The following is a 23,763-nucleotide window of genomic DNA, read 5'->3' on the forward strand; positions in this document are numbered from 1 at the left end:
TTGTTACAGATCATAGCTTCCTATAAATAATACAATAACCAATATTAAAACATATTATTGTAAATAAGCCAGAGCGCAAGGGAAGGACCTCAGGTCAATGAATAAATAAGTAGGAGGCCACACAATAACCCAGAGAACTCAACTGGTACTTATGCATCTCAGGGTGCTATGCATTAGAAGTAAACTTCTATTAAACCACTGAAAAGTATCCATTGCATCACTGGATGATGTCTAGTATATTAGGTAGTATTACCTCCCCTGACCGATAAAGGGGTACTGTGAAATCCCTGCTCTTATTTTGTGAGGCCATCATTATAGCACTAAGTCATGTCTCCAGGTGCTAATTTGACCAACATAAAATATGTGCATGTGAAATGCCGTTTGTACAATCCGTATACACTAAAGGAAATGAATGACAGGAATGTAAAATTGGTTCTGTTGGGAGATGAGTGGAAGAGAGAAAGGAGAAAAGGAGAATGGAGAGGGTAAAAAAGGATGAATCTGGTTGAATGTGTGTGTGTGTGCGCGCGCGCGTGTGTGCGTGCGCATGCATGCGCGTGCCCACATGCATGTATGTATGTGTGTGTGTGTGTTTGAAAATACAATGTGAAACCCATTAAAATTGGGCAATGTATGCCTGTTTGGACATATCGCTTTAACTTCATTATTCAGCTAATATATGCTACTAAAAAGAGGGTAAAAAAGAAAGCAATAAGCCGGGCGCTGGTGGCTCACGCCTGTAATCCTAGCTACTCAGGAGGCTGAGATCTGAGGATCTCGGTTCAAAGCCAGCCAGGGCAGGAAAGACCGTGAGACTCCTATCTCCAATAAACCACCAGAAAACCGGAAGTGACGCTGTAACTCAAGTGGTAGAGCGCTCGCCTTGAGCTGAAGAGCTGAGGGACAGCGACCAGGCCCAGAGTTCAAGCCCCACGACCGACAAAAAAAAAAAAGAAAGCAATAAAATTATATTTTTAAGAGGAAGATAACGAAGGGCTTGAACTGTTGAAATCACAGCAATCCAATACCTATAAGGAAATTCATGCATATGCATATGGAAGGGGAAATCTGACTTCAAAACTCCCATGCAGTTAGCCTTACTCAAGGCAAGTCTTGAATCTCCTTGGGAAAAATTAAGACAATTCCTAAGCAAATTGTATCCACTTGAGTTGTAAGGAGCTTTAGGAACAGGCATAAGTGGTGCCTGCTGTCGTCTCTGGGACTGAGATAGAATGGGGGAGGGGGGGTGATAGAAGGAAAGAGGGAGAGAGGGAGAGGGGAGAGGAAGGGGGAGAGAGAGAGAGCAAGAGAAAGAGAGAGTGAGAGAGAGGGGAGGCATATTGAGAAGTGAAATCAATCAGGATATAAGGAAAGGGTTATAGTTTTAACAAATGATAGAACACATGCCTAGATGCACAAAGTCCTAGGTTTGATCCCCAGCACTACCAAATAAAGGGGAAAAAATAAACACTACAAGGATAAGGACATTAGAGGAAAAGGAAAGAGACCTATTAGAATTCTGTGAAGAAGCGATCATCTCCAGTATCTCCCTTAGCCTTCTAAATGAAAACTATCACTGGTCTAACCAAGATAAAACTAGAGCTAGTGCCCTTATCAATCTCTTTTATATACTCCTCCCTCACTCTTCCAAAAGATACCCCCAATCACACATCCCTAAAGGCCATATTACTAGCATATATATTTTCCATCAACAATTCACTGCAGTGCTTTGTATTCTCCATTGCTTCAAGTTTTTTTTTTTTTTTTTTTTTTTTTTTTAGCAGTTTCTGTGGTTTATTTAAGCACAAATAAAAGGTGTATGTGAGCCATCTACTCGTTTTCTTCACTGCGCAGCCTGGCGTTGGGATTGGTGACTCTGATGGCCAGCTGGGCTGCTCGTTCCACGATGGCTTTTCGGTTCTTGGAGGAAACATTGTGGGCGATCTCAGCACAGTAAGACTTGTTGCACATAAGCAGCACTTCCAGCTCCTTGACATTGTGGACCAGGAACTTCCAGAATCCACTGGGCAGCATGTGCTTTGTTTTCTTGTTGCTCCCATAACCAATGTTGGGCATCAAGATCTGGCCCTTAAATCTCCTCCGCACCCTGTTGTCAATGCCCCTGGGTTTCCGCCAGTTACGCTTAATCTTGACATATCGGTCAGACTGGTGGCGGATGAACTTCTTGGTCCTCTTTTTGACGATCTTGGGCTTCACCAGAGGTCTGAGGGCGGCCATGATGCCACGAGCAGGAGAGGGCAGCCACCTCCGGAGGCAGCGCCGAGGAAGAGGAAGGGGCGGGCGGCGCGCAAGGGCTGATGGGCTGCTTCAAGTTTTAAATGCTTTCAAAATTATTTTTTAAACTGAAGGGTGAGAAAATAACAGATCAAAGGAGCAAGTAATTAGAGTGGTTTAACTTACCAGTGGGAACCCAATGGTGTTTAGACATCCATTTGTGTCTCTAACTTGGAGGCTCAAACTAGCTTAACTACCTATTAAGATTTTCTTTGTATGTGGCTCAGGTACAGTACTAATATTAAACTAAAGGATATTCAGGATATAAAAGTATGTCCATTCAATATGTATCTGGGAGAAACAGCTCCTTTGTGATCTGTGGGTAGATTATTTCTTTGCCCTCACAACTATTGCTTTTATAAGTTAATTTCACATAATGGTTTTGATCCACCAATACTGTAATTGACTAGACCTCTTAGGAAGCAGATAAGAAAGAAAAAAATTAACTGAACTATTGCTTTCTTTGAGAAGTTGAGCTAAATGAATAGTGGTGGAGGGGTGTACAACTTTGTCAAAGCACTTAATGCCATTAGATCGAACACTTACAAAAATAAAGTGGGCTAGGCTCCAGTTGTTCATGCCTGTTATCTAAGCTATAAGGGAGGCTAAGATCTGAGGATCACATTTGAAGCCAGCCCAGGCAAGAAAGTCCATCAGACTCATACCACAAATTAACCACCCAAAACCAAAAAGCAGGAAGTGGAGTTATGTCTCAAGTGGTAGAGCAATAGCTTTAAAGGGGGAAAAAAAGTTCAGGGATAGCTCCCAGACATTGAGTTCAAGCCTTAGGACCAGTAAATAATAAATAAATGGATAAGTGAATAAAATAAAATAAGAGGTTAAAATGGGAACTATCATGCTATATATATATATATATATTTTTTTTTTTTTTTTTTTGGTCAGCTGTGGGGTCTGAACTCTGGTTCTGGGCACTGTTCCCCAGCTCTTCTGCTGCAGACTAGCACTCTACCACTTGAGCCTCAGCCCCACTTCCGGCTTTTTCTGTTTATGTGGTGCTGAGGAATCGAACCCAGGGCCTCATGCATGCAAGGCAAGCACTCCACCACTGAGCCACCTTCCCAACCCCTCATGCTATATTTTTTAAAAGCAGGACAATGGAAAGAAGTAAAAAGAAAAATAATAAAATTATATTAATCAAAATGCAGTAATATCCTGGTATCTGATACATAAAATGAGCATACTGGCAAATGTAATCACAAAGTCAAAGAATAAATGTTATATTTGACAAGGCTGAACTCAGATATTTAATATAATCATAATTTTTATTGCTATTGGCCATTCTTTCCTCTAGGCTAATTTCATTCTCATGCAGATTTTCCCCTAGATGATGCTAAAAATGGCTACCTGCAGCTCCAGGTCATCTCAGATAACTTCCTATCACCTTAGCAACCACTAAGAAAGAGACCAACTCTCTTCCAGCAGTTCCAATAAATATCCTAAAGCTGAGCCTGCTGCCATTGGCTGATGCCCACCTAGCTACTTGAGAGACTGAGATTAAAAGCATTACAGTTTGAGGCCAGGCCAGACAGAAAAGTTCATGAAAGCATTTCTCAACCGAGGGAAGCAGACACAGTGGTATGATCCCATACACCTAAGGGAAGCCTAAAATAGGTGGATTACAATCCATGCATGTGCCCCCAATGGCAAGTGAGACCCTATCTCAAAAATAATGAGCGAAAAATAGGGCTAGTGGTATAACTTAAGTAGCAAAGTGCCAGTGTAGCTATTGTTGAGGCCCTAAATTCAAGTCCCCATATCCATGCACTCCTAAAAAGATTCCTGAAGCTGACTTGCCTTGGCTTGGCTTGGGTTAGATCAATTTCCATGACTAGGAGCATAAAATGCTGTGGTTATTCATGCAAGGGATGTGTTCTCACCTCTAGAGGGATAGACATCCACCCACAGGGAACAAGAGCAAAAGATTCAGAATAAAAGAACTGGAGAGTTCTTGTCAGAACATGAAACAAAGAAACCGTATAGAACTACAGACATAAATAAAATATTCTAGATTTGATCATTTTGCTATCCTTTTTAGACCCAATAGCTACCATTCCGTTTCTTTCCTTTCCTTTTTCCATAAGATTCTCAAAAAAGTAATAAACTCTTGTGATTTTCATTTAGACTTGTTTTCACAGGTGAGAAAGTTACAATCCCTTTCTTCTTTCCTCATTAACTCAGATGAGGAACTACCAAATGTTGCCAGAATGACAATATTCTGTATTTGTTATTGACTGAGTCTCTGTCTTTGAACTCATTCTTCATCATTTCCTCAGATTGTGACCATGGGAGAAGAAGGAAGTTGAATTTCACTGGTTAGAGCTCCAGGTCTTGTGCTTTTGCTCATCTTTTTCCTCATACTGATGTCACTATGACCCTTAAGCTGACTTTTTGCTGACTGAGATAGAATCTTGCAGACTTTTGTACCTAGTCTGGCTTTGAACCGAGTAGCTAAGACTATAGATGTGAGCTACCAATGCCTCACGATCTCCACATGCATATGTCTATGCATGCAGTGTGTGTGTATGTGTGTGTGCCTGTGTGTGTGCATGTGTTTGTGCTGAGAATGGAACCCAAGTCCCCAAGCATGCTAGTCTACACTCTACTTACTGTGATTAATTCCCAGCTCATCTGCATCTTTTCTTGATGTTTCTATTCATGTTAGAAGAAAGTGAGCATGCCAACCAGATACGCAATTAAATCTTAATCTTTTGAATTCCTAAATGTAGCAATAATTTAAGATGACTAATAAGCTGAGTCCATTTCACTTGGTCACACACACACACACACACACACACACACACACACACACACACACACACACTTCTGAGGTCTGGTGCTGATCATAAAGCACATAGGTTCCCAATAGAGCTGTACAACAGTAAGCAGACACTAAGTACACTAAATACAGAGACCCCCACTTGAATACTTAACCACCCCTCGTTATTTCCTTTCTTCACAAAACATATTAGATGTACAATTCACATGATTTAAGTGCCAAGCAGAAAACTCGCCTGTCTAGATAGCAAATCATGTCTTTTACTATATAAACTACCCATCAGGACAAACAATAATCAGAAATGAGAAAGCTGGCTACTGAGAGTCCTACTTCAAAAACAGAAATGCTACCTGGGTTGCATTCATAGTATAAAACCAAGAATGATTTGTATTTTCTCATTAACAACTTACTGACCAGAGGAAAAATTCACCTCACTTTATCTTGGAAATCAGAAAGGAACAAGATTATTTAACAACAGTGGTAAATCTTTTTTTTCTTTTTCCTTTTTTCCTTATCTTTTCTTTTTCTTTCTGAGATAGGGTCTTGCTGTGTGGCCAAGGCTGATCTGAAACTCTCAATCCTCCTGTCTATACTTCCCAAGTGCAAAGATTACAGGTATGTGTCACCATGCCCAGATCTGTGGTAAATCTTGAAGTGAGAAATTGTCAGGAAGAGAAATTTATTATGAGGGAAGGAGATGCCACATGGATTCACAGTCACTGGAAAGTTTTGGTTTTATTTAAGCAAAATTAGGTCAAAAGAGAAAAAGCAAGAAAAGTAGTTAAAAATAAGAAAGTATATATTTGTAAGTCAATTTATGATCGAAGAAACTAAAGCCAAATAGGTTTCTGAAATAGTTAATTAGGGGGAAATCATAGAAATATGTCTAAAGATAGTTCATAAAGCAAGGAAACTCTACTCTGTTCTACCATGGAAGAAACTGAGAAGCCAGCTGGGGAATTATGGCTTCAGTCAAACTAAGTTAAAAAGAACATGCTAAGACAGATTGCTCCATATTTTGCTGTCTACAGCTTACAAGGTTCTGTGCATCTCTTCTCCTGTTATAGCAGTTGAAACATATCTGAACTCATGAAGGTGAATCTGGAGGAAGAGATGTTGAATAAAAATCAACAATTGCCAGATACAGTAGTACATGCCTATAATCCTACCACTGGAGAGGCTGAAGCGGGAGGATCACAAGTTTCAGACCAACTTCAAATAGATACTAAGGCCATGTCTTAAAACAAAACAAAAATCTTCAACCCATGAGACAGTTCTAAAGAGTATTCTAGAGACTCACAGAAGATCTGAGGCAAATAGAACTTATTATTCACAACGATTACCTGCTCATTAAGGAGCCTTCATCAACTTTCTTCTTTTATTTCTTGTTTTTCAACACACTTCTTGAGATAATTTCTAAATAAACTACTATCTCCCAAATCATCATTGTCATTATTAATTTTTATTTGTTCATTTACTTTAGAGATTGAGTCTTACTGCAACTCCTGGGTTTAGTCATCCTCTGTCTCAGCCTTCCAAGTAGCTATGAGTAAAGACTCACACCACTACATTGCCTCTGGTCTCAAATCTTATTATAAAGTTAGCTATTAGAAGTTCAAGAAACTAAAACAAATTGCTAATAACCTGTTTAAACCAAAATCCTTTCTTTTATCATTACCCTGATCTTGTCATTCCTTTCATAAAGTCTTTGACTCCTGGGCTGTAAGATTATATTAGTCAGGGAGAAAAGTGACTTGAAATCTCATGAGATAAATTTAATTATTCAGGATGAATAAAACCTTAATAATCAGATTTTGTTGTTTATAAAAGCCAAAGTGTGATATTCATTTACTAGATATTTTTGAAGATTCTGAATACCAAACAGTGTTGAACCAAATCTTTTCCAAGAGGTTTGTATTAATACCAGCAGAAATTCCTTCCATAGATTCAACCTATTCTCTCCCAAATCACTTACCTTCTCCATGGCTCCATTTTTCTTACTTGTGAAGGGATAATCATGCCTGCCACAAGGACATTGTAAGGATTAATGAGTTAATGTTGGGGAAGCACATTTCTGCCTTAGATGAATATTGCTATATAAATGCAAATCATTGCATTACAGCTGGGCTTACATGTAAAAAAATGCAATGACTTTTCGTTTCTAGGGTGTCTTTTATTCCCCCATAACACTGAGAAGTAATTCTAATTTAAACACAGCTTCCTCATTATTGTGTCCAGGAGAAAAAGCAATCAATCTGAAGTGTAGGCAGGAATGGGTGCTTGTTTCCTAGAAATTTCCTCTCTGTCTTGTAATTGCCAGGTGGTCATGTGTATACCCGTGTACCCCTCAGCTTCTGTGCCCTAGTCCCTGACTTGGCAACAAGAGGTGGCGAGTCCTCATGAGACACCAGATCTCCTGGCCAATCTGCTCCCTCCTGGACCTCTTAGACTTCGGTGCTACAAGAAATCAACTTCTGTTGTTTACAAATCCAGCCTGTGATATTTTGTAATAATAGCTCAAACTGGTGAAGACATCCCCTCTTTCCTAAATCATTCATGGCCGAGTAAATGGGTAGATTCCAGGTAGTGGTCAAAACACAAAAGCAGAGACCCTACTAATTATTCTGTGCAACTCAGATAATTCCTATGAGCTGAAGGATGATATCCACACCATTTAACCTAACAACTGTACCCAGCCCATTCCCAATCCCACTCACAGCATTCAATGTTCCCAACTATATCAATTTGAGAATCATCAACACCAAGGCTAAAAATATCATCTCTAAGCGTTGGGTGTAAGTCAGTGTTGAGAGTTTGCTTAGCATACATGAGACTCTAGTTTCTATCCACAGCCTGCCCCCGTCCAAATTGCAAGACTTTAAAGAGAAAATTTCAAGGAAAGAAAATGTGAATCAAGGATTTTATATCTGATAAAACTGACTTTCAAGTATGAAGGAAGGGAGGCAAACAATTATTAACACACAAAAACTCAGAGGCTTTTTTTTTTCATATTTTCCCCTTGGCTCTTCTTACAGGTTCTACCGGAGAGCACGCATCAAACTGTCAGAGTAAATAGAGATAGAATCTCTAGACAGATGGAATCTGTGTGAAGAACCTCAGATCCTGATGCTGTTGGCTATGGACTAGGTCTTTTTTGGGGGAAAGGGGGTCCGGTCGTGGGGCCTTGAACTCTGGGCCTGGGTGCTGTCCCTCAGCTCTTCAGCTCAAGGCTAGCGCTCTACCACTTGAGCCACAGCGCCACTTCAGGCTTTTTCCTTTTTGCTATGTGGTGCTGAAGAATCAAACCCAGGGCCTCAGGCATGCAAGGCAAGCACTCTACCACTGAGCCACCTTCTCAGCCCTGGACTAGTTCTTAAAAGTTCCCCTGAGGCCATGTTTTGAAGATGGTCTGTTGAAGACCACCTGCTTGTTACTATTGGGAGGTGGTAGAACTTTTAAAGTAAAGCCTATCGTATAGACTCATGCCTATAATCCTAGCTACTGAGGAGGCTGAGATCTGAGAATAGTGGTTAAAAAAAAAGTCTGCAAGTCTGCCCTAAAGCTGGAAGTGTTGCTGTGGTTCAAGTGGTAGTCTCCAGCCTTGAATGAAAAAGCTTAGCACCATCATCCAGGCCCTGAGTTTAAGCCCAGTACTAACTAAATAAATAAATAAAGCAAGCAAGCTTAGTGGGACCATAAAGACCCTAGTCCTTTGCCCTCTTTTTCCTTCCTGTCAACCATGAGGTGATTAGCTTTGCTCTATCACATGCTCCCAGCCACAATGTTTTACCACACCACAGGCCCAAAAGCCACAGAGCCAATCACCAACGAGCTGAGACTTCTAAAACCATGAGCCAAAAGAAGTTCTCTCCTACTTTTAAGCTGATTCTCTTAGGCATTTTGTGACAGCATCCAAAGATAACTAACACTCTATACTTTGGATGCAAGTATCTTTCCACCTTTTTTTTCTGTTCTTTTTATTTGGCAGTGCTGGGGTTTGAATTTAGTGTTGTATTTGCTAAGCAGGAGGCACTCTACCATTTGAGCAATAACCCCAGTACTTTTTTCTTTGGTCATTTTTCAAATAAGGTCTAGGCTAGCACAGACTCTGATCCTCCTACTTTCACCTCCTGCATAATTGAGATAACAGGCTTGTGCCAACATACCCAACTTTTATTGGCTGAGATGAGATCTTTGTCAACTTTCTGCTTGGGCTGGCCTCAAACTGTGATCTTCCTGATTCCACCTCCAGAATATATGGGATAACAGACAGGAGCCACCACACCTAGACTTTTTGGCACGTATTTCTTCATTTTTTTCCTGGGTATTTAGGAAATGGGTTCAATCTTGAGAGTTAATTCAAATTTTATTTTCTTTCTGAAACTTATTTAGATCAGATTAATTATGCCATGTTTTATCTTTATGTTGTATAGTTTAGGAGATTTTCTTGATTCTATTTTCTAACTTCTAGATAGTTATTATGCATATTTAGTTTCTAAATATTCTTTCTTATCTCTGATACTGTTTTTATAGGACCCTGTTACTGTTTTATAGATGGAGAATCTTCTCTGATTTTTCTTAGGATACTAATTATAAAGTTCTCATTTCTTCCTTGCAATATCTGCTTCCTCTGAGTTGCTTTTCAGTTTTAGTCTCTACAGAGTCAAAAGATAATGACTTTTTTCAGTTGTTGAGTGAGGCATGGAAAGATTTTCTTCTTGGGTCTTTAGCGAAAGCTCATCTACCAACACCTTGATTTTAAACTTCAAAACTGTGAGAGAAGAAATTCTATTATTTTAAGCTACCATATTTGTGGTCATTTCTTACACCAGCTCCAGAAAATGATTCAACTCACTCTACAGGTCTCTGCCCAAATGTCACATGAACATAGATCCCCCAAATTAGATCATTCTAATATAAAACAGACTTTTCAGGGTACATTTTCTTTGTAAAAGTACAATTTTTATCTTATAATTTTGTCTTTACTTCTTTTGTATATACATGAGGGGCAGTACTTTATCAGTCTTATTTACACTTGCATCCTCGAACCCTGATACAGTATCTTGAGGGCAGTTGATACTCAGTTCATTCATGCATCATTCTGAAATGTTATCCTTATTTTTCTATTCTGTCTATATTTGATGGTATAACTACAAAGCATTCCATTATTATTCTAAATATACTGGGGACTTGAACCTGTGATATTGCAATTACTTTTCATGAGCACATAATTTATCACCTCAAATCCATAGGAAGGTTTTGACATTTATTCATCCATTTAGTAAAAGTTATTTACATGTTACCTTAATACCAGCTACAGAACCCTAGATAAATGATGTGTAAGTTCTACATCCAACGTTCTGACACTTGAGTTAGAGAAATAGTAGATATTGCAATGATATATAGAGAGTAATAAATGCTATAGAAGAGGTAGAAAGTGCAGGAAAAAATAGCTGAAGAGAGCAGTAAAATCTCTGTAGAGGAAGCAGCCTTTAAGCTCCTTTCATCTGCAACACACACACACACACACACACACACACACACACACACACACACACACACACACACATACACACAGAGTATGTCACAGTAAATAAATGCTTGCAGGTGGTCGTAGTGATTGCCCTTTCAAGAGTTAACAATAATTTATCAGATACTGTGATTAAGTTGTCTTCTCCATGATCATAATGAAGCACTGTGAGGTAGGTACAACTCAATACTTCCAGCCCAACTAATGGGGGAAAGACCAGAGACCCAGGAGTCTTCTATCATTCATAGCCACATTTCCACCAAGTATTCTTGGTTGTACTAAGGTATCCTCCAAGTAACTATGTAATCTCATTTGAACAGGAATGAGTGCACATATATATATATACATATATATATATATATATATATATATATATATATAGCACACAATGCAAGTACATATTATATAAATCAGATGATGTGCATGTGTGCATGTGCACATTCATGCATGTAAAGGCCCATCTCCTTTATCTTATATGAATCTACCTTTGGGAAAATTTACACTCAGAATTGCCAATACAGATGTGGTGAAGCTGAGACTTTAGAATTGCACATTTGTTTCACTTCTCCTATCCCTCCCTGCTTCCCCATTTCCTGATAAGTTTTTCTTGGTACACTTTATCAGATCACTAGCTTACAATTCCTTGTCTGAGTCTGCTTTAATGGAAATTGAACCTAAGGCAGCAGGTTCTGAAAGGGGCCCTATGGAAACTGACTTTAAGATGAGGGGCTGGTATTTGATCACTTGCCAGACAGATAGGACTCCCTTACTAGTGGTTAAGTGGAAAAGAAGACACTCCCTACCATATCATTGCAATCACTGAAACTTCCATTTGTTGAATTAGGATGGAACACAGCAGAAGGAAATGCACTGACTTTTGTGATTTCTCTGTTGTTTGAGAAGGATGAGAAAAATTATTATGAAGACTGTGGAATTGGTTGGTTATTCCTGGGCATCACTGATTCACTGAAAAGAAAATGGTGTGCTTAAATATAAAAGTCAACAAGTTTCCTGAGCACCATTTGAAGACACATTCACACCCAGAAACCAGAGGCATTAGTGTGATAAGGACAAATGCATTGTTTGTTTTAACAGTAGCACAACTTCAGAAAAGGCACCATTTTTAGCCTCATCATATCTTGTAGATTAGAGACAAGGCCTAGTGAGGAGGGACTGCGAACCTGAGACTTTGGAGAACAACTTCTGGTAGATGCACTTGAGATCCTTGAACTTCTGGACTACAGGAGTTCCACCCCGCCCTGGAAGATGACATAGAGGCTTCAAAAAGAGGTGCAGTGCCTATTAATCTACAAGTAAACACAATAGATGGCAAAAGACAGAAAAATAAACTTGGACATGATAAATCAGACAGCACTCTAGACATTCATATGGTGAAATCAAAGGAGGATATTCTTAGGAGAGGATCACAAAGGCTCAATAACTATATGCATATAATCATATAAAATGATGTTTATTAAAATGAACTCGAAGAAATGGAAACAAGGTCATTTTGCTTTGGGGGGTTTTGTTGTTGTTTTGTTTGTTTCTCCTTTGTCACTGTTTTTTGTTTTGGTGGGGGGGTCCGGTCGTGGGGCCTGAACTCTGGGCCTGGGCGCTGTCCCTCAGCTCTTCAGCTCAAGAACAGCAATCTACCACTTGAGCCACAGTGCCACTTCTGGCTTTTTTTTCCTGCTTATGTGGTGCTGAGGAATCGAACCCAGGGCCTCTTGCATGCAAGGCAAGCACTCTACCACTGAGCCACCTTCCCAGCCCCTTTGTCACTGTTTTTTATTTCTGTAAGTTTTGTCTTGTATGTAAGTTTATCTGTTTTGAGGAGGGTAAAGGGGAACACAAAAATAGTGGGACATGGGGTGAACAAATGCAGCAGTGATACTCACTAGACACTATGTTGAAAATGAACTACACAACTTGTGAGGGAGGGGGATCAGGAGGGGAAAACTGAGAGAAAAGAAGGGAAGAGGTGACACTGTTCAAAAAGAAAAATACTCATTACCTGACATGTAACTGTAACCCCTCTGTATATCACCTTTACATTAACGATAAAATACACAAACAAAAAGAGGCAGGTGCATTGTGTTATTCAGACAATGTTTGTTCTCCTAGAATTCTGCAGCTTCATCCCCTCCTGGGCACCTGTCTAAATAACAAAGGACAAGTCTCACTGTGGCTGTTATGGTTTGAATATAAAGTGTCCCCAACAGGCTCTATGTCAAACATTTGGTCCCCAATTGGTCACAATATTTGTTTGGTCGTAGAAACTTTAGACCCAGCCAGAGGAAGCAGGTTATACAGGATGTGTCCTTGGGGGTTATATCTTGCCTTGACCCCTTCTCATATTCTCCTTTCGCTCTGTTTCTTGTCTGTTATGAATGAGGTAAATTGGTATCCCATACCATGCTTTCCTCACCATGATGGATTGACAGCACTAAAACTCTGAGCCAAAATAAATCTTTCCTCCTCTAAGTTGTTTCTACTGGAGTTTTGGTCTCATCTATACAAACATAACTAATACTGAAAATCGGTACCTAAGACAATGCTGTGACTAAATCTGCCCATATGATTCTGAAGACTTCGGTACTGGTTTGCAAGAGGAATTTGGTGCAAGAGTTTGGTGAAGCAGATCAGAGAAGCCCTACACAGCTGTAGGCAGAGCTTGGTGAGTGATTCTGGTGGGAGCTCAGAAGAACAGAAAGCCAACAGAAATAGAGATAGCAAAGGCCAGGTTTCAGATAAGATAAATGACTCTGTTGGCAATTAGAAGAGAGACTAAGGTAGTTACATTGCGACAAAGAATTTGCCTACATTTTATTCCTGTCATGAGACTTTACAGGAGGCCAAGTTTTAAGGTAATGGGCCTATTAATCTGATGGAGGATTTTTTTGGTGCAGATTCTAGTGCTTGTATTCAGGACCTGGACACTGTCCCTGAGCTTTTTTGCTCAAGGATAACACTCTTATCATTTGAGCCATACTCCACTTCTGGCTTTCTGGTAATTAATTGGAGATAAGACTCTCATGGACTCTCCTGCTTGGACTGGCTTCAAACTGCAATCCTCAGATCTCAGCCCCCTGAGTAGCTAGCATTACAGGCATGAGTCTATAGTATGAACCCATAGCCATAGGTTCATTGGGCATTCCAGAGACTGCATAATTCAGGCATGACTAGTCTGAGAGAGAATTGGAATATTCTCAAAGATTGTCTTACGAGTTTAAAGACAGCATCCTGAAAGATCAGGCCATAGTCCTTCAGAAAGGGCTATGTACTTGAAACCAATGGACATTACAAGGTGCTATGCCCCTCAACACAGAGGAATAGCACAACAGCCCAAAAGCCAAGAGGAAGAAATTCAAGTAGTGCTACTGACATTTCTAGTGGCGCCCCTGGGGAACATATCCCTCCTATCTCTACAAGTTTAGGCATTCTGAGGAATGCCTCCACCCTAGGACATTACATGAGTCTTCATTAGTGTTAAGCTATAGCTGTCACCTGGTCATACAGTTTTCTCCGTGCCAAGGAAAAGGAAAAGGAAAGAAAGGAGCAAATGACTCTGCTCATCATGAGATAAAGGATACTGCTACAAAACAAGGCACAGAGAAAAGTGTCTTGAGGGCTCAAAGGGCCCACAAGGATACTTCTTGTGTTCTTGTGCCCACTTGTAGCTCTAAATGCACAATTATAGCAGACATGACATATAAGAGCCTGGTGGCCAGGGCCTCAGATCACCTGGTAAACTATCTGAACCAGCAGATGAGGGTGAGAAAAACTAGAGAGATAGCACAAGAAAAGCTTTATGAAGGAGGATCAATTATGCCCTCAAGACCAACTTATGTAATGGAAGTTTTAGCTGATCGCACCAACATCCCTCTGATAAGTTTTCCTCCCTGCAAAATGTGACAAATCAAATGTGAGAAACCTGGGAGGAGCCTTGACAGGATAGAGTGAACTTAAAGTGAGATTCCAGTAGATCTGGGAGAATGAATGGCTAGTTGCTATTGTTGGTGCTTTACTTGGGTCCCCTATAATACCTTCTATCTTTCAGTGTCTTCTACCTCTTTTATGTTCTTTGAGGGGTTTATTTTGTTTTCTGATTTGTATGTTTGTTTTGTTGTTTGGTGTTACTGGGCTTTGGATTCAGGGTCTTCTTTCTCTAAGCAGAACTTTACCACTGAGCCTCTTTCCCCCCCTTTTTCATGCTACTTATTTTGAGATGGATCTAATTTTTTTCCCCATACCCACACCTGAGAAGGAATTCTCCTATTTCATCTTCCTACCATAACTGAGATGACAGATGCACATCACCATACGCATCTTCTTCCATTGAGATGGAGTTTCATTAACTTTTTTTTTTTTAATCTATCTACTGTGTCCCAGGCTTCTTTATTCAAGAACAAAGTTGAATAACATGGGGATTAAAATCAAGAGCATCATTGAACTTCACCTTCCCTCTAACCACTTCCCCCCTAGGACCACCCCCCCCCCTTTGTGCTTCCTTCCTTAGTGAATGAAGAACTTAATCCCAAAAGCCCTGGCACAGACTCCAGGCTCTCCTTCCCTAGCTTCTCCCATTTTCTCTGTTCCCCCATCTCTAGGAAGGGCAGGCATCTCAGTTTGAATGCATGGGAGAGCCCAGAGTGGTGACAGGGACAGAGGGAAAGGCTTCTGCCTCGGAGAAAGGGACGGAGTACAGTGTGGCAAAGTGAGGGGTCCCATAGCCTGGGGTTCCAAAATGGGGCCCTGGGGCCAGAGGAAAGGCTACAGGTCCCCCTGGGAAAGGAGGCCCTGCTGCCTCAAAATCCTCTCGTTGGGAATAGTCACTGCTTGATCGTTTGCCCTTCCGGCGCCGGTTATAGAACCACACTCGGACCACATCCTTCTCCAGCCCAAGCTGCTGAGCGATAATGTTGATCTGCTGCAGTGTGGGTTTGGGGCACTGCAGGAACATGCTCTCCAGGTTGCCTCTCACACGGTTCTCAATACTTGTTCGCTTTCTCTTCCGGGCCTGCACAAGGGTCTCTGCTTTGCATATCTCCTGAAGGTTCTCATTGTTATCAGCTTCCTCCACCCACTTCTGCAGCAGGGGCCTCAGCTTACACATGTTCTTGAAACTAAGCTGCAGAGCCTCAAAGCGGCAGATGGTGGTTTGACTGAACACCTTTCCGAAGAGAACCCCCAGGGTGAGCCCCACATCAGCCTGGGTATATCCCAGAGTGATCCTCTTCTGCTTCAGCAGCTTGGCAAATTGCTCAAGTTCTTGCTGCAGATCCTTGCTGTCCTCAGGGTTTTGCTCCTGCTTCTCCTTCTCCAGCTTCACAGCACCAGGGTGGGCAGTGCAGGGCCCGGGGGAAGCCCCCTCGGAGTGGCTCTCCACCCCGGCTCCCACCTCACCCTCAGGATGAAAGGGCTCCACTCCGACTTGGGGCATTAGGCCCACTCCAACTTGAGGTCCACAGTACGCCACTCCTCCACGGAACTCAAATGGCGGAGGGCAAGGAGCAATCCCCCATACCTCGGAACCTGGTCCAACCCCCCGGCCCGATTCCAGGCCCACCAGGAGGGTCTTGGACTCAGCCAAGTACGAGGGTCAACCCAGCCCGGCTCTAGCCCTCCAGGCCCGTCGCCCCCACCTCCTGGTGGGGGCGAGTAGGGGAAGTCAGAAGGCAGGTGTCCGGCCATGGGGGAAGAAGGGCACCCCAAGCCGGGGCCCTTGACGAAAAAAACATTATTAACGTTTTTTTTTTTTTTTTTTTTTTTTTTTGCTTGGACTAGCCTGGAACCACAATGCTCCTGGTCAGAGCCTCCCAAATTGCTGAGATTATAGGTACATACCACTGTATCCAGCCACTGGTTGAGAAAGGGTTTTTGCAAACTATTTTCCTGAGCTGGCTTAAAACTGTCATGCAACCAATCCCAGCCAAGAAGGTGTGCTCTTCTGTCTTTTAGAAATAACTTACACTTGTAACTTTGTACAACTGTCTGAGAACTTTTAGATCCTCTGATTATGGCTGTAGAGAGCAAAGTGCCTGAACTTTTTTAACCAGCAAGTGACTGGTATGGAAGTCAAGCTACCTTAACTTGTTTCCATAAATTTCTGCGGTGTCATTTCTACACTCAAACTTCCTATGGGGTCATGCTGAGTGAGGCTCATAATATACCTGTGGTAGAGTAAATACTAAGATGGCAACTAATGGTCTCTATCATTCCCCTTTTATAATGGAATAGCACTCTCATAATTATGTTACACTATTTGGAAAAGGTGAGAGGATTTTGCAGATATAACTAAAGTCATTAATCATAAAAACTGATTCATAAAATAGTTGGAGTGAAGCTGGTACCAGTGGCTCATGCCTGTAATCCTAGCTACTCAAGAGGCTGAGATTATGGTTCAAAGCCAGCCTGGGCAGGAAAGTCCATGAGACCCTTATCTCCAATTAGCCATCAGAAAACCAGAAGTGGTTTTGTGGCTCAAGTGGTAGAGCACGTACCTTAAGCTGAAGAGCTTAGGGACAGCACCCAGGCCCGGAGTTCAAGACCCACAACAACCAAAAAAAAAAAAAAAGCTGGGGGGAGGATTATCCAGGATGACCCTGATCCAAATTAGGTGAAATTTTTTTGTGTGTTTGCTGGTTGGTGCTCTACCACTTGAGTCACACCTTAGTCCTTTTTTGGTTTTGTTATTTTTAAAAGTAGGATATTGCAGTTATGCCCACTGGTCTGGAAGTGATCTTAGTACTTTTGCTTTTCATATAGCTGTATTGGTAAGCACATGCCATCGGTCCAGATTTTTATTGCTTTACGAGTTTTTATTTGTAACTTTTTTCCCCAAACTAACCTCAAATTGCTATTCTTCCAACCAGCCTCCAAAGCAGCTTATAAAATCACATATGTAGCCCACGGTACCCAGCTAACTAGGTAAAAATTTTAAGTTGACTCATGAATTTCCAGAGATTAAAGAGGTGTTCTGTTATATACCATGAAGAAGCAAGTCCTGCAGCTGTGAGGAAATTCTGCCATCCACCACATGAGCTTAGACGAAAACTCAGCCTCAGGGAAGGATGTAGCTTCAGATGGCACTGTGAGACTGAATGGAGAACCAGCCACTTGTGTCTTCTGACATTAAAAAAATGTAAGATAACAAATCACTGTGGGACTCACAGGTTTGTGATCTACAGCAATGATCACTTAGCATAGTACTAAATTCCTAATTTTGCTTAGCTTCTTTCCCTCTCCTCCACCTCCTATTCCCTTGTGAGTTTGTCCTGGAAGCACTTCTTCAATAAATCACTTGCCTATGAAGCCCTGACACAAGGCCTGCTTCTGGGAACTCAAACTTATGACAGTCATCTCCTTTCCCCAGACACTGCTCAAAAATAGCCTCATCTCATTTTCTTCTCTCTATGCCTCTAATTTAATTTTTTGCCCTTAAATACTCCTTCTTGAAAAATGTAGCTTCGGAAGCATAGTTAGCTCAGGTCCCTTCCTGCCTCATTTACAATCTGCACAAAAGGAGAGCATGATAATGGAGAACTATTTCCAATTTTGCTCTCTCAGCAGTAAGGCTGAATGGAAAACAGACGTCTCATATACCACAGGGGACACAGGCAGAGTCCCATTAGATAATACTCTGAGGGGCAGAATATGAACATTAGAATTGTATCTAGGGAGATTTTCAGCTTGGGCTGAGATCAAGTAGGCTGAGGATATAGCTCAGTGGTAGAGTGCTTATCTATGCAGGGCCCTGGATTCAGTCCCTAGCATCATATCTCATAAATTTTATATATATATATATATATATATATATATATATATATATAAAATATGGGGTGTCAGATCACTAAAACATGTAGCAAAAAATTAAAAAATCATAATTGTAGGAACTGAACAAAGAAGAAGGCAAACTACTAGAAGGTGTTTGAAGAAACTGAAAATTGTGGGGGAGGGGCTAGGAAGGTGACTCAGTAGTAGAGAGCTTGTCTTGCATGCATGAGGCCCTGGGTTCGATTCCACATAAGCAGAAAAAGTCAGAAGTGGCATTGGGCTCAAGTGATAGAGCACTAGCCTTGAGCTAAAGAGCTGAGGGACAGTGCCCAGGCCTAGAGTTCAGGCCCCACGACTGACAAAAGAAAAAAAGAAAGAAAGAAAGAAATTGAAAATGGGCCAAGCAAAAGCCAAGTTATCATGGGACAGATGGGCTAGAAAGTCTTTTGAAGACACCAGCTCACCAGTGAGAGAAGGCCCAAACTCAAGGAAGCCTCTGAACTATACATTCAACTGCTGCATTTTTAATAAACATATGTAAATGTCCTATTGTAAAATTTGATCTTGGAAAGAAAGTGTTTTCAGCAAAAAACAAACAAACAAAAAAACCCCAATTGAGTGAATTACATTTTTATATTTGTATTCTTGTTAACAGCAAAAGCTTTTTTTTTTTTTTGCCTATTCCTGGTTCATCCTCAGAGGGTTAGTTGATTCGTTGAACATAAAGAACTAGATTGGGGTAAAAATTAAGAATACAATATGTAGTGGCTACAAATGAATTAACTGTAGTATACATAATAGACTCCATGGAGAACTCAAATAGTATAATTCTTTAGAAAGATAAAGTCACAGCCTAACAAAATAAGCACTGGCACTCACAAGAGGAGGATAGGGCCAAGGGAATAGGGGAAGGCAAGGAGAACACAGTCAAGAATTCATTGTACATGCCACCAAATTAAAAAAATCAAGGGAAGGGGTGGGCCTAAGGGGGGTGAAATTTTTGAAAGTGACAGAGATCAAGATGCATTGTATTCATAAAATACTTTGTTAAATGGCCAAAAAAAAAAAAAAAGAATACAGTTGACTTATCTTTTTCTGATTTTCTACCTTTATTTGTCACTCAACATAGACATTCTCTCGTGTTCCTCTTACTGGTCTTCAGACAATTCTAATTCAATACTCAAGTGGAAATAGATTCCTTTAGGGACAATTCTTTTTTTTTTTTTTGTCGGTCGTGGGGCTTGAACTCTGGGCCTGGGCGCTGTCCCTCAGCTCTTTAGCTCAAGGCGAGCACTCTACCACTTGAGCTACAGCGCCACTTCCGGTTTTCTGGTGGTTTATTGGAGATAGGAGTCTCACGGTCTCTCCTGCCCATGCTGCCTTTGAACTGCGATCCTCAGATCTCAGCCTCCTGAGTAGCTAGGATTACAGGCGTGAGCCACCAGCGCCCGGCTCCTTTAGGGACAATTCTAATTAATACAAGTCCTCTGTAGTAAAGAGTCTATCTCCTATGACTTCTATTGTGTCTTCTTTGGTTTTCATCTCTGAAATGGACTTGAAAAAGTTTGCTTCCTCTTCGTGTCCAAGTGCCAGTCAGTACATGCTCATAGTCTAGCCTTACAGAATCAATCCTGCTCGTTTCTGAAACGCATGAGAACTCAGTTTGACAAGAAATACTAAACTCACATTTTCATAAATGGTTTACCAGAGATGAAGAGAGCTCTAGATGTTGTGAGTGAACACTGAAAAACAATCTACCTTCCTTCTACCATCATTCTTGGCCTGTATGCAATTTACCCACTGGAAGTAAACTTTGTCCCTGAATGCCAGCTTAGGATAGTATTTTTCACATTTCCTTCACTGAGTTTGTTCCATCCTCCTCCCTCCAGGAGTTTTAGTATTCCTTGCAATTCTCTGCCTTGAGTCCTCTCCAGTTTATGAGACTGGAAACCTGCCTGACACTAAGACCCACTATTGTCCACTATTGTTATATCCATGGCTCTCAGAGTCAAACTCCCTCCTAGAGTACTGTTGACCTGCTGACCTAGATTCACCTGGAGTTTGTGACATCCCCATGAATTTACTAACTCATCAGCACACCTTTCCCAGAGGAGTTAATATGTTTGGAGAATTTTCCGTGGCACTGCCATTCTCTGGTTCTGGCTCATGGATCTCCTATTTGGAATATCCTGGCATGCCAGGCAGCTCACATTGTGAGTTGTGACAGACAAATGAGAAACTGTCACAACTTGAAGGAGTCATAAAGATCATTTTAAAAATGTATTAGCATAGTTTATTTTTTACCTAGAGATTATTTTGTCCTATGGTTCTCAACTGTTTAAGTACATCTGAGGGGAAAACACAAGTAGTATACAAATAGTGATGTTTTCTTCTTTTTAAATTTAATTTTATTGTCAAGGTGATGTACAAAGGGGTTACAATTAAGATAATGAGCACATTTCTTGTCAAACATTGTTATCCTCTCCCTCCTTTTTCTCGTACTTTCCTCTCATCTACCCTCCCAAGTTGTAAAGTTCATTCTTATAGATAGGGAAAAAACCTAGAGGTTAAAAAGTCTGTCAAAAGTCTTATGCAGTTATGATTAATTACTTAGAGAAAGGACACTTGGCTAGCTAGAAGAAAGCCTGAATTCAAGCCCTAGTACCTTTTTTCTCCCCTCCTTCACAAAAACATATTTATTTCACATATAGTATAAAATGTGTGTATAATTATTAAGTTACATTTATTCTGTTATCTTGGATAACAACCTATGAGAAATTTGAGAATTAATATGTATACATCCAATAAGTAGGTGTATAATTCATTAGTATTGATCTCTGTCATGTATCATATATATCATATATCATCTATAGGTTAAAATGACTAAAATTGGTAAAATAAAACAGCTTTATCAATTCTGCTTGAATATAGAGGGCAATCTCAATAAACCAGTAAGGAGTATCACCAGGTTTCAAATTGATTTGCATATATAATTAAGGTCCCTTCCTTCTGATCTTATTTAAACTTAACCACCTCTTCAAAGTCCCTGTCTCTAAATACAGTCATATTGTAACTGAGAGGTTTAATTTATGAATGTAGGACATGATTCAGCTCTTAATAGGCACTCCTTCAGTTTCTTCTTAGCTCAAAAATTGTTCTGTATTCACAAGAGAGAGACAACAAAGAATTAGTATTTGTCAGGGCCTCTGTGATACAATGTGCTCTGTGTGAGCAATAAGCTGACCAGTCTCTAGAGAGAAAGCAGAACCTGAGTTCACCTCCTAGTCTATACCAAATGCAGCCCAGAGGATTTGGCCTCTTCATCTTCTGTCAACTCACCCTGCATTGACCAAATCAATTATTAACAACTTCCAATCTTACTCATAATTTTGTTGAGGCCCTGCTGTCATGGATTGGTATTATTCTCTTTTTTGGCAATGTTGTAAGTTTTCTACATATGGTTACATTAGTGGCATAAATACTCAAACTAGATTGATGGAGTGTTGATCTCTGATATAAAAGAAAAATGAAAAGATTATAAAAGTAATATCTCCTTTTAAATATCTCCTCTGGACACTAAAGTTAATAGCAGTGACTGTGCTAGTTTTACTACGCTTTTCGTATGTTTTTATTTAAAAAATTTTAGTTATGCAGGAAAGCAAAATAGGCTACCCCAGAATATACTTCTTTGGCATACAGGTTATTTTGAGCTAACAGCACTTAAAGGCTGTATCTGTAATCCTAGCTACTTGGGAAGCAGAGATGGGAAGAGACATAGTTTGAGTCCAGTTCAGGCAAAAAATTAGCAAAACTCTATCTCAGATTTTTAAAAAAGTTGCTGAGTATATTGATGCGTGTCTGTGATCCTGGCTACACCAATGGCTTAAGGAGAAGAATAATGGTCCAGGCTAATGGGAAAAAGTATATGAGACCATATCTGAAATATAACTGGAGCAAGAAGGACTGGAAAAGTGGATTAAGTGGTAAAGCACTTGTCTAGCAAGTGCAAGGCACTGAGTTCAAACTCCATTAATGCCATTAATTAATGAAAAACACTATCAAAATGAACACATATAAAATGGACACTTGGCGCTTTTTTTTCTCCCTGTACGAGGATAAAAGAAACATTATTATCACCAGAGACAGGGACCCCAGGCCAACAAAAATATATACAGTCAAATCTTATTACATTTCCAGGCTGGGAAGGTGGCTCAGTGGTAGAATGCTTACCTTGCATGCATAAGAGCCTGGTTAAATTCCTCAGCAGAAAAAGCTGGAAGTAGTGCTATGGATCAAGTGGTAGAGCGCTAGCCTTGAGCTGAAGAGCTGAGGGACAGCGCCCAGGCCCAGAGTTCAGACCCCATGACCAACAAAAATAAATAGATAAATAAATAATAACATTTTCTTTTCCTTCCAAAATGTTTTAGTTACTTCATAATTCAACATACCATATAAATTCAATATACCATATAAATATTTGGGTTTTGGAATTTCTCTGGGTCCTCATTTTCTTGTGCAGACTTCTACATGTAAAGAAAATTTAAGAAGGACTTTTCTCCTGTTAACATGTCTTATATCAACATAATTCTCAGGATCCACCAACCTTCAGAGAGTAGAAGCAAAGTTTTGATTTTCTGTAGTTGCAAAAGTAGAATATGATATTCTAAAAAAAAAAAAATTCCAAGCCAGGCTCTGGATTACAGGCTCAAACCTGTAATCCTAGCTGTTCAGGAGGCTGAGATCTGAGAATCTCAGTTGAAGACCATGGTTTGAAGCTAGGCCAAGAAGGAATGCCCTTGAGATTATTATCTCCAATTGACTAGCAAAAAGACAGAAATAGAAGTGTGGCTTGAGTGGTAGAGAGCCAGCCTTGAGCAAAAAGTAAAGGGAGAATGGGAAGCAGAGTACAAGTTTAAGTACTGACACAAAGAAAAATAATTTCAATAATCCAAAAATAGAAAGTGAAAAACTAAAACTTACCTACCTATACTTACTTGCCTTTCTCCAATACTGAGGATACTTAGCGTATTCATCCAGATGTTGTACAAAGAGTACATACACACAAAGCTTTTATTACTCTTTAACAAAAATTTTATCATATTATGTGTATGAATATATAATTTACTCCACACATATAAGCATAAACAAAAGCAAAAGAGATAAATAAGAATTGAAGAATATTAATACTTGTTTAAGTTGAAAATGGATATGTGGAGATCTGGTAGTTCTTTTTATTTCAAAGTTTCAGAATATCATAACATCCTTCTATGTGAGTGAGTACAATAAAAAAATTTGCTTTCTCATTTCATGATTCTGTAGCATTACAATGAACAGAAATGCTTTCTATGTGCCTGCTAATGAGTGT

The 23,763-nt window shown here is 40.2% G+C and overlaps 1 protein-coding gene and 1 pseudogene across 1 annotated transcript; both read right to left on the bottom strand.

Annotated features, from left to right (window-relative positions):
- Positions 1-1,756: 1,756 nt before the first annotated feature.
- Positions 1,757-2,296, bottom strand: LOC138823014 (large ribosomal subunit protein eL32-like). The gene has a single exon (XM_070015955.1). It carries the CDS (start codon positions 2,236-2,238, stop codon positions 1,831-1,833), a length of 408 nt encoding a protein of 135 aa, XP_069872056.1. The 5' UTR covers positions 2,239-2,296; the 3' UTR covers positions 1,757-1,830.
- A 12,950-nt stretch (positions 2,297-15,246) lies between these two features.
- On the bottom strand, positions 15,247-16,316 carry LOC138823015 (POU domain, class 5, transcription factor 1-like; annotated as a pseudogene).
- Positions 16,317-23,763: the final 7,447 nt, after the last annotated feature.

This window comes from Dipodomys merriami, unplaced genomic scaffold (genome assembly GCF_024711535.1).
Source record: "Dipodomys merriami isolate MVZ:Mamm:240054 unplaced genomic scaffold, mDipMer1.0.p SCAF_12, whole genome shotgun sequence".
NCBI lineage: Eukaryota > Metazoa > Chordata > Mammalia > Rodentia > Heteromyidae > Dipodomys > Dipodomys merriami.

What these genes read in the sequence shown, in the direction of transcription:
- LOC138823014 (XM_070015955.1), bottom strand. Translation starts at nt 2,238, where the DNA reads ATGGCCGCCCTCAGACCTCTGGTGAAGCCCAAGATCGTCAAAAAGAGG.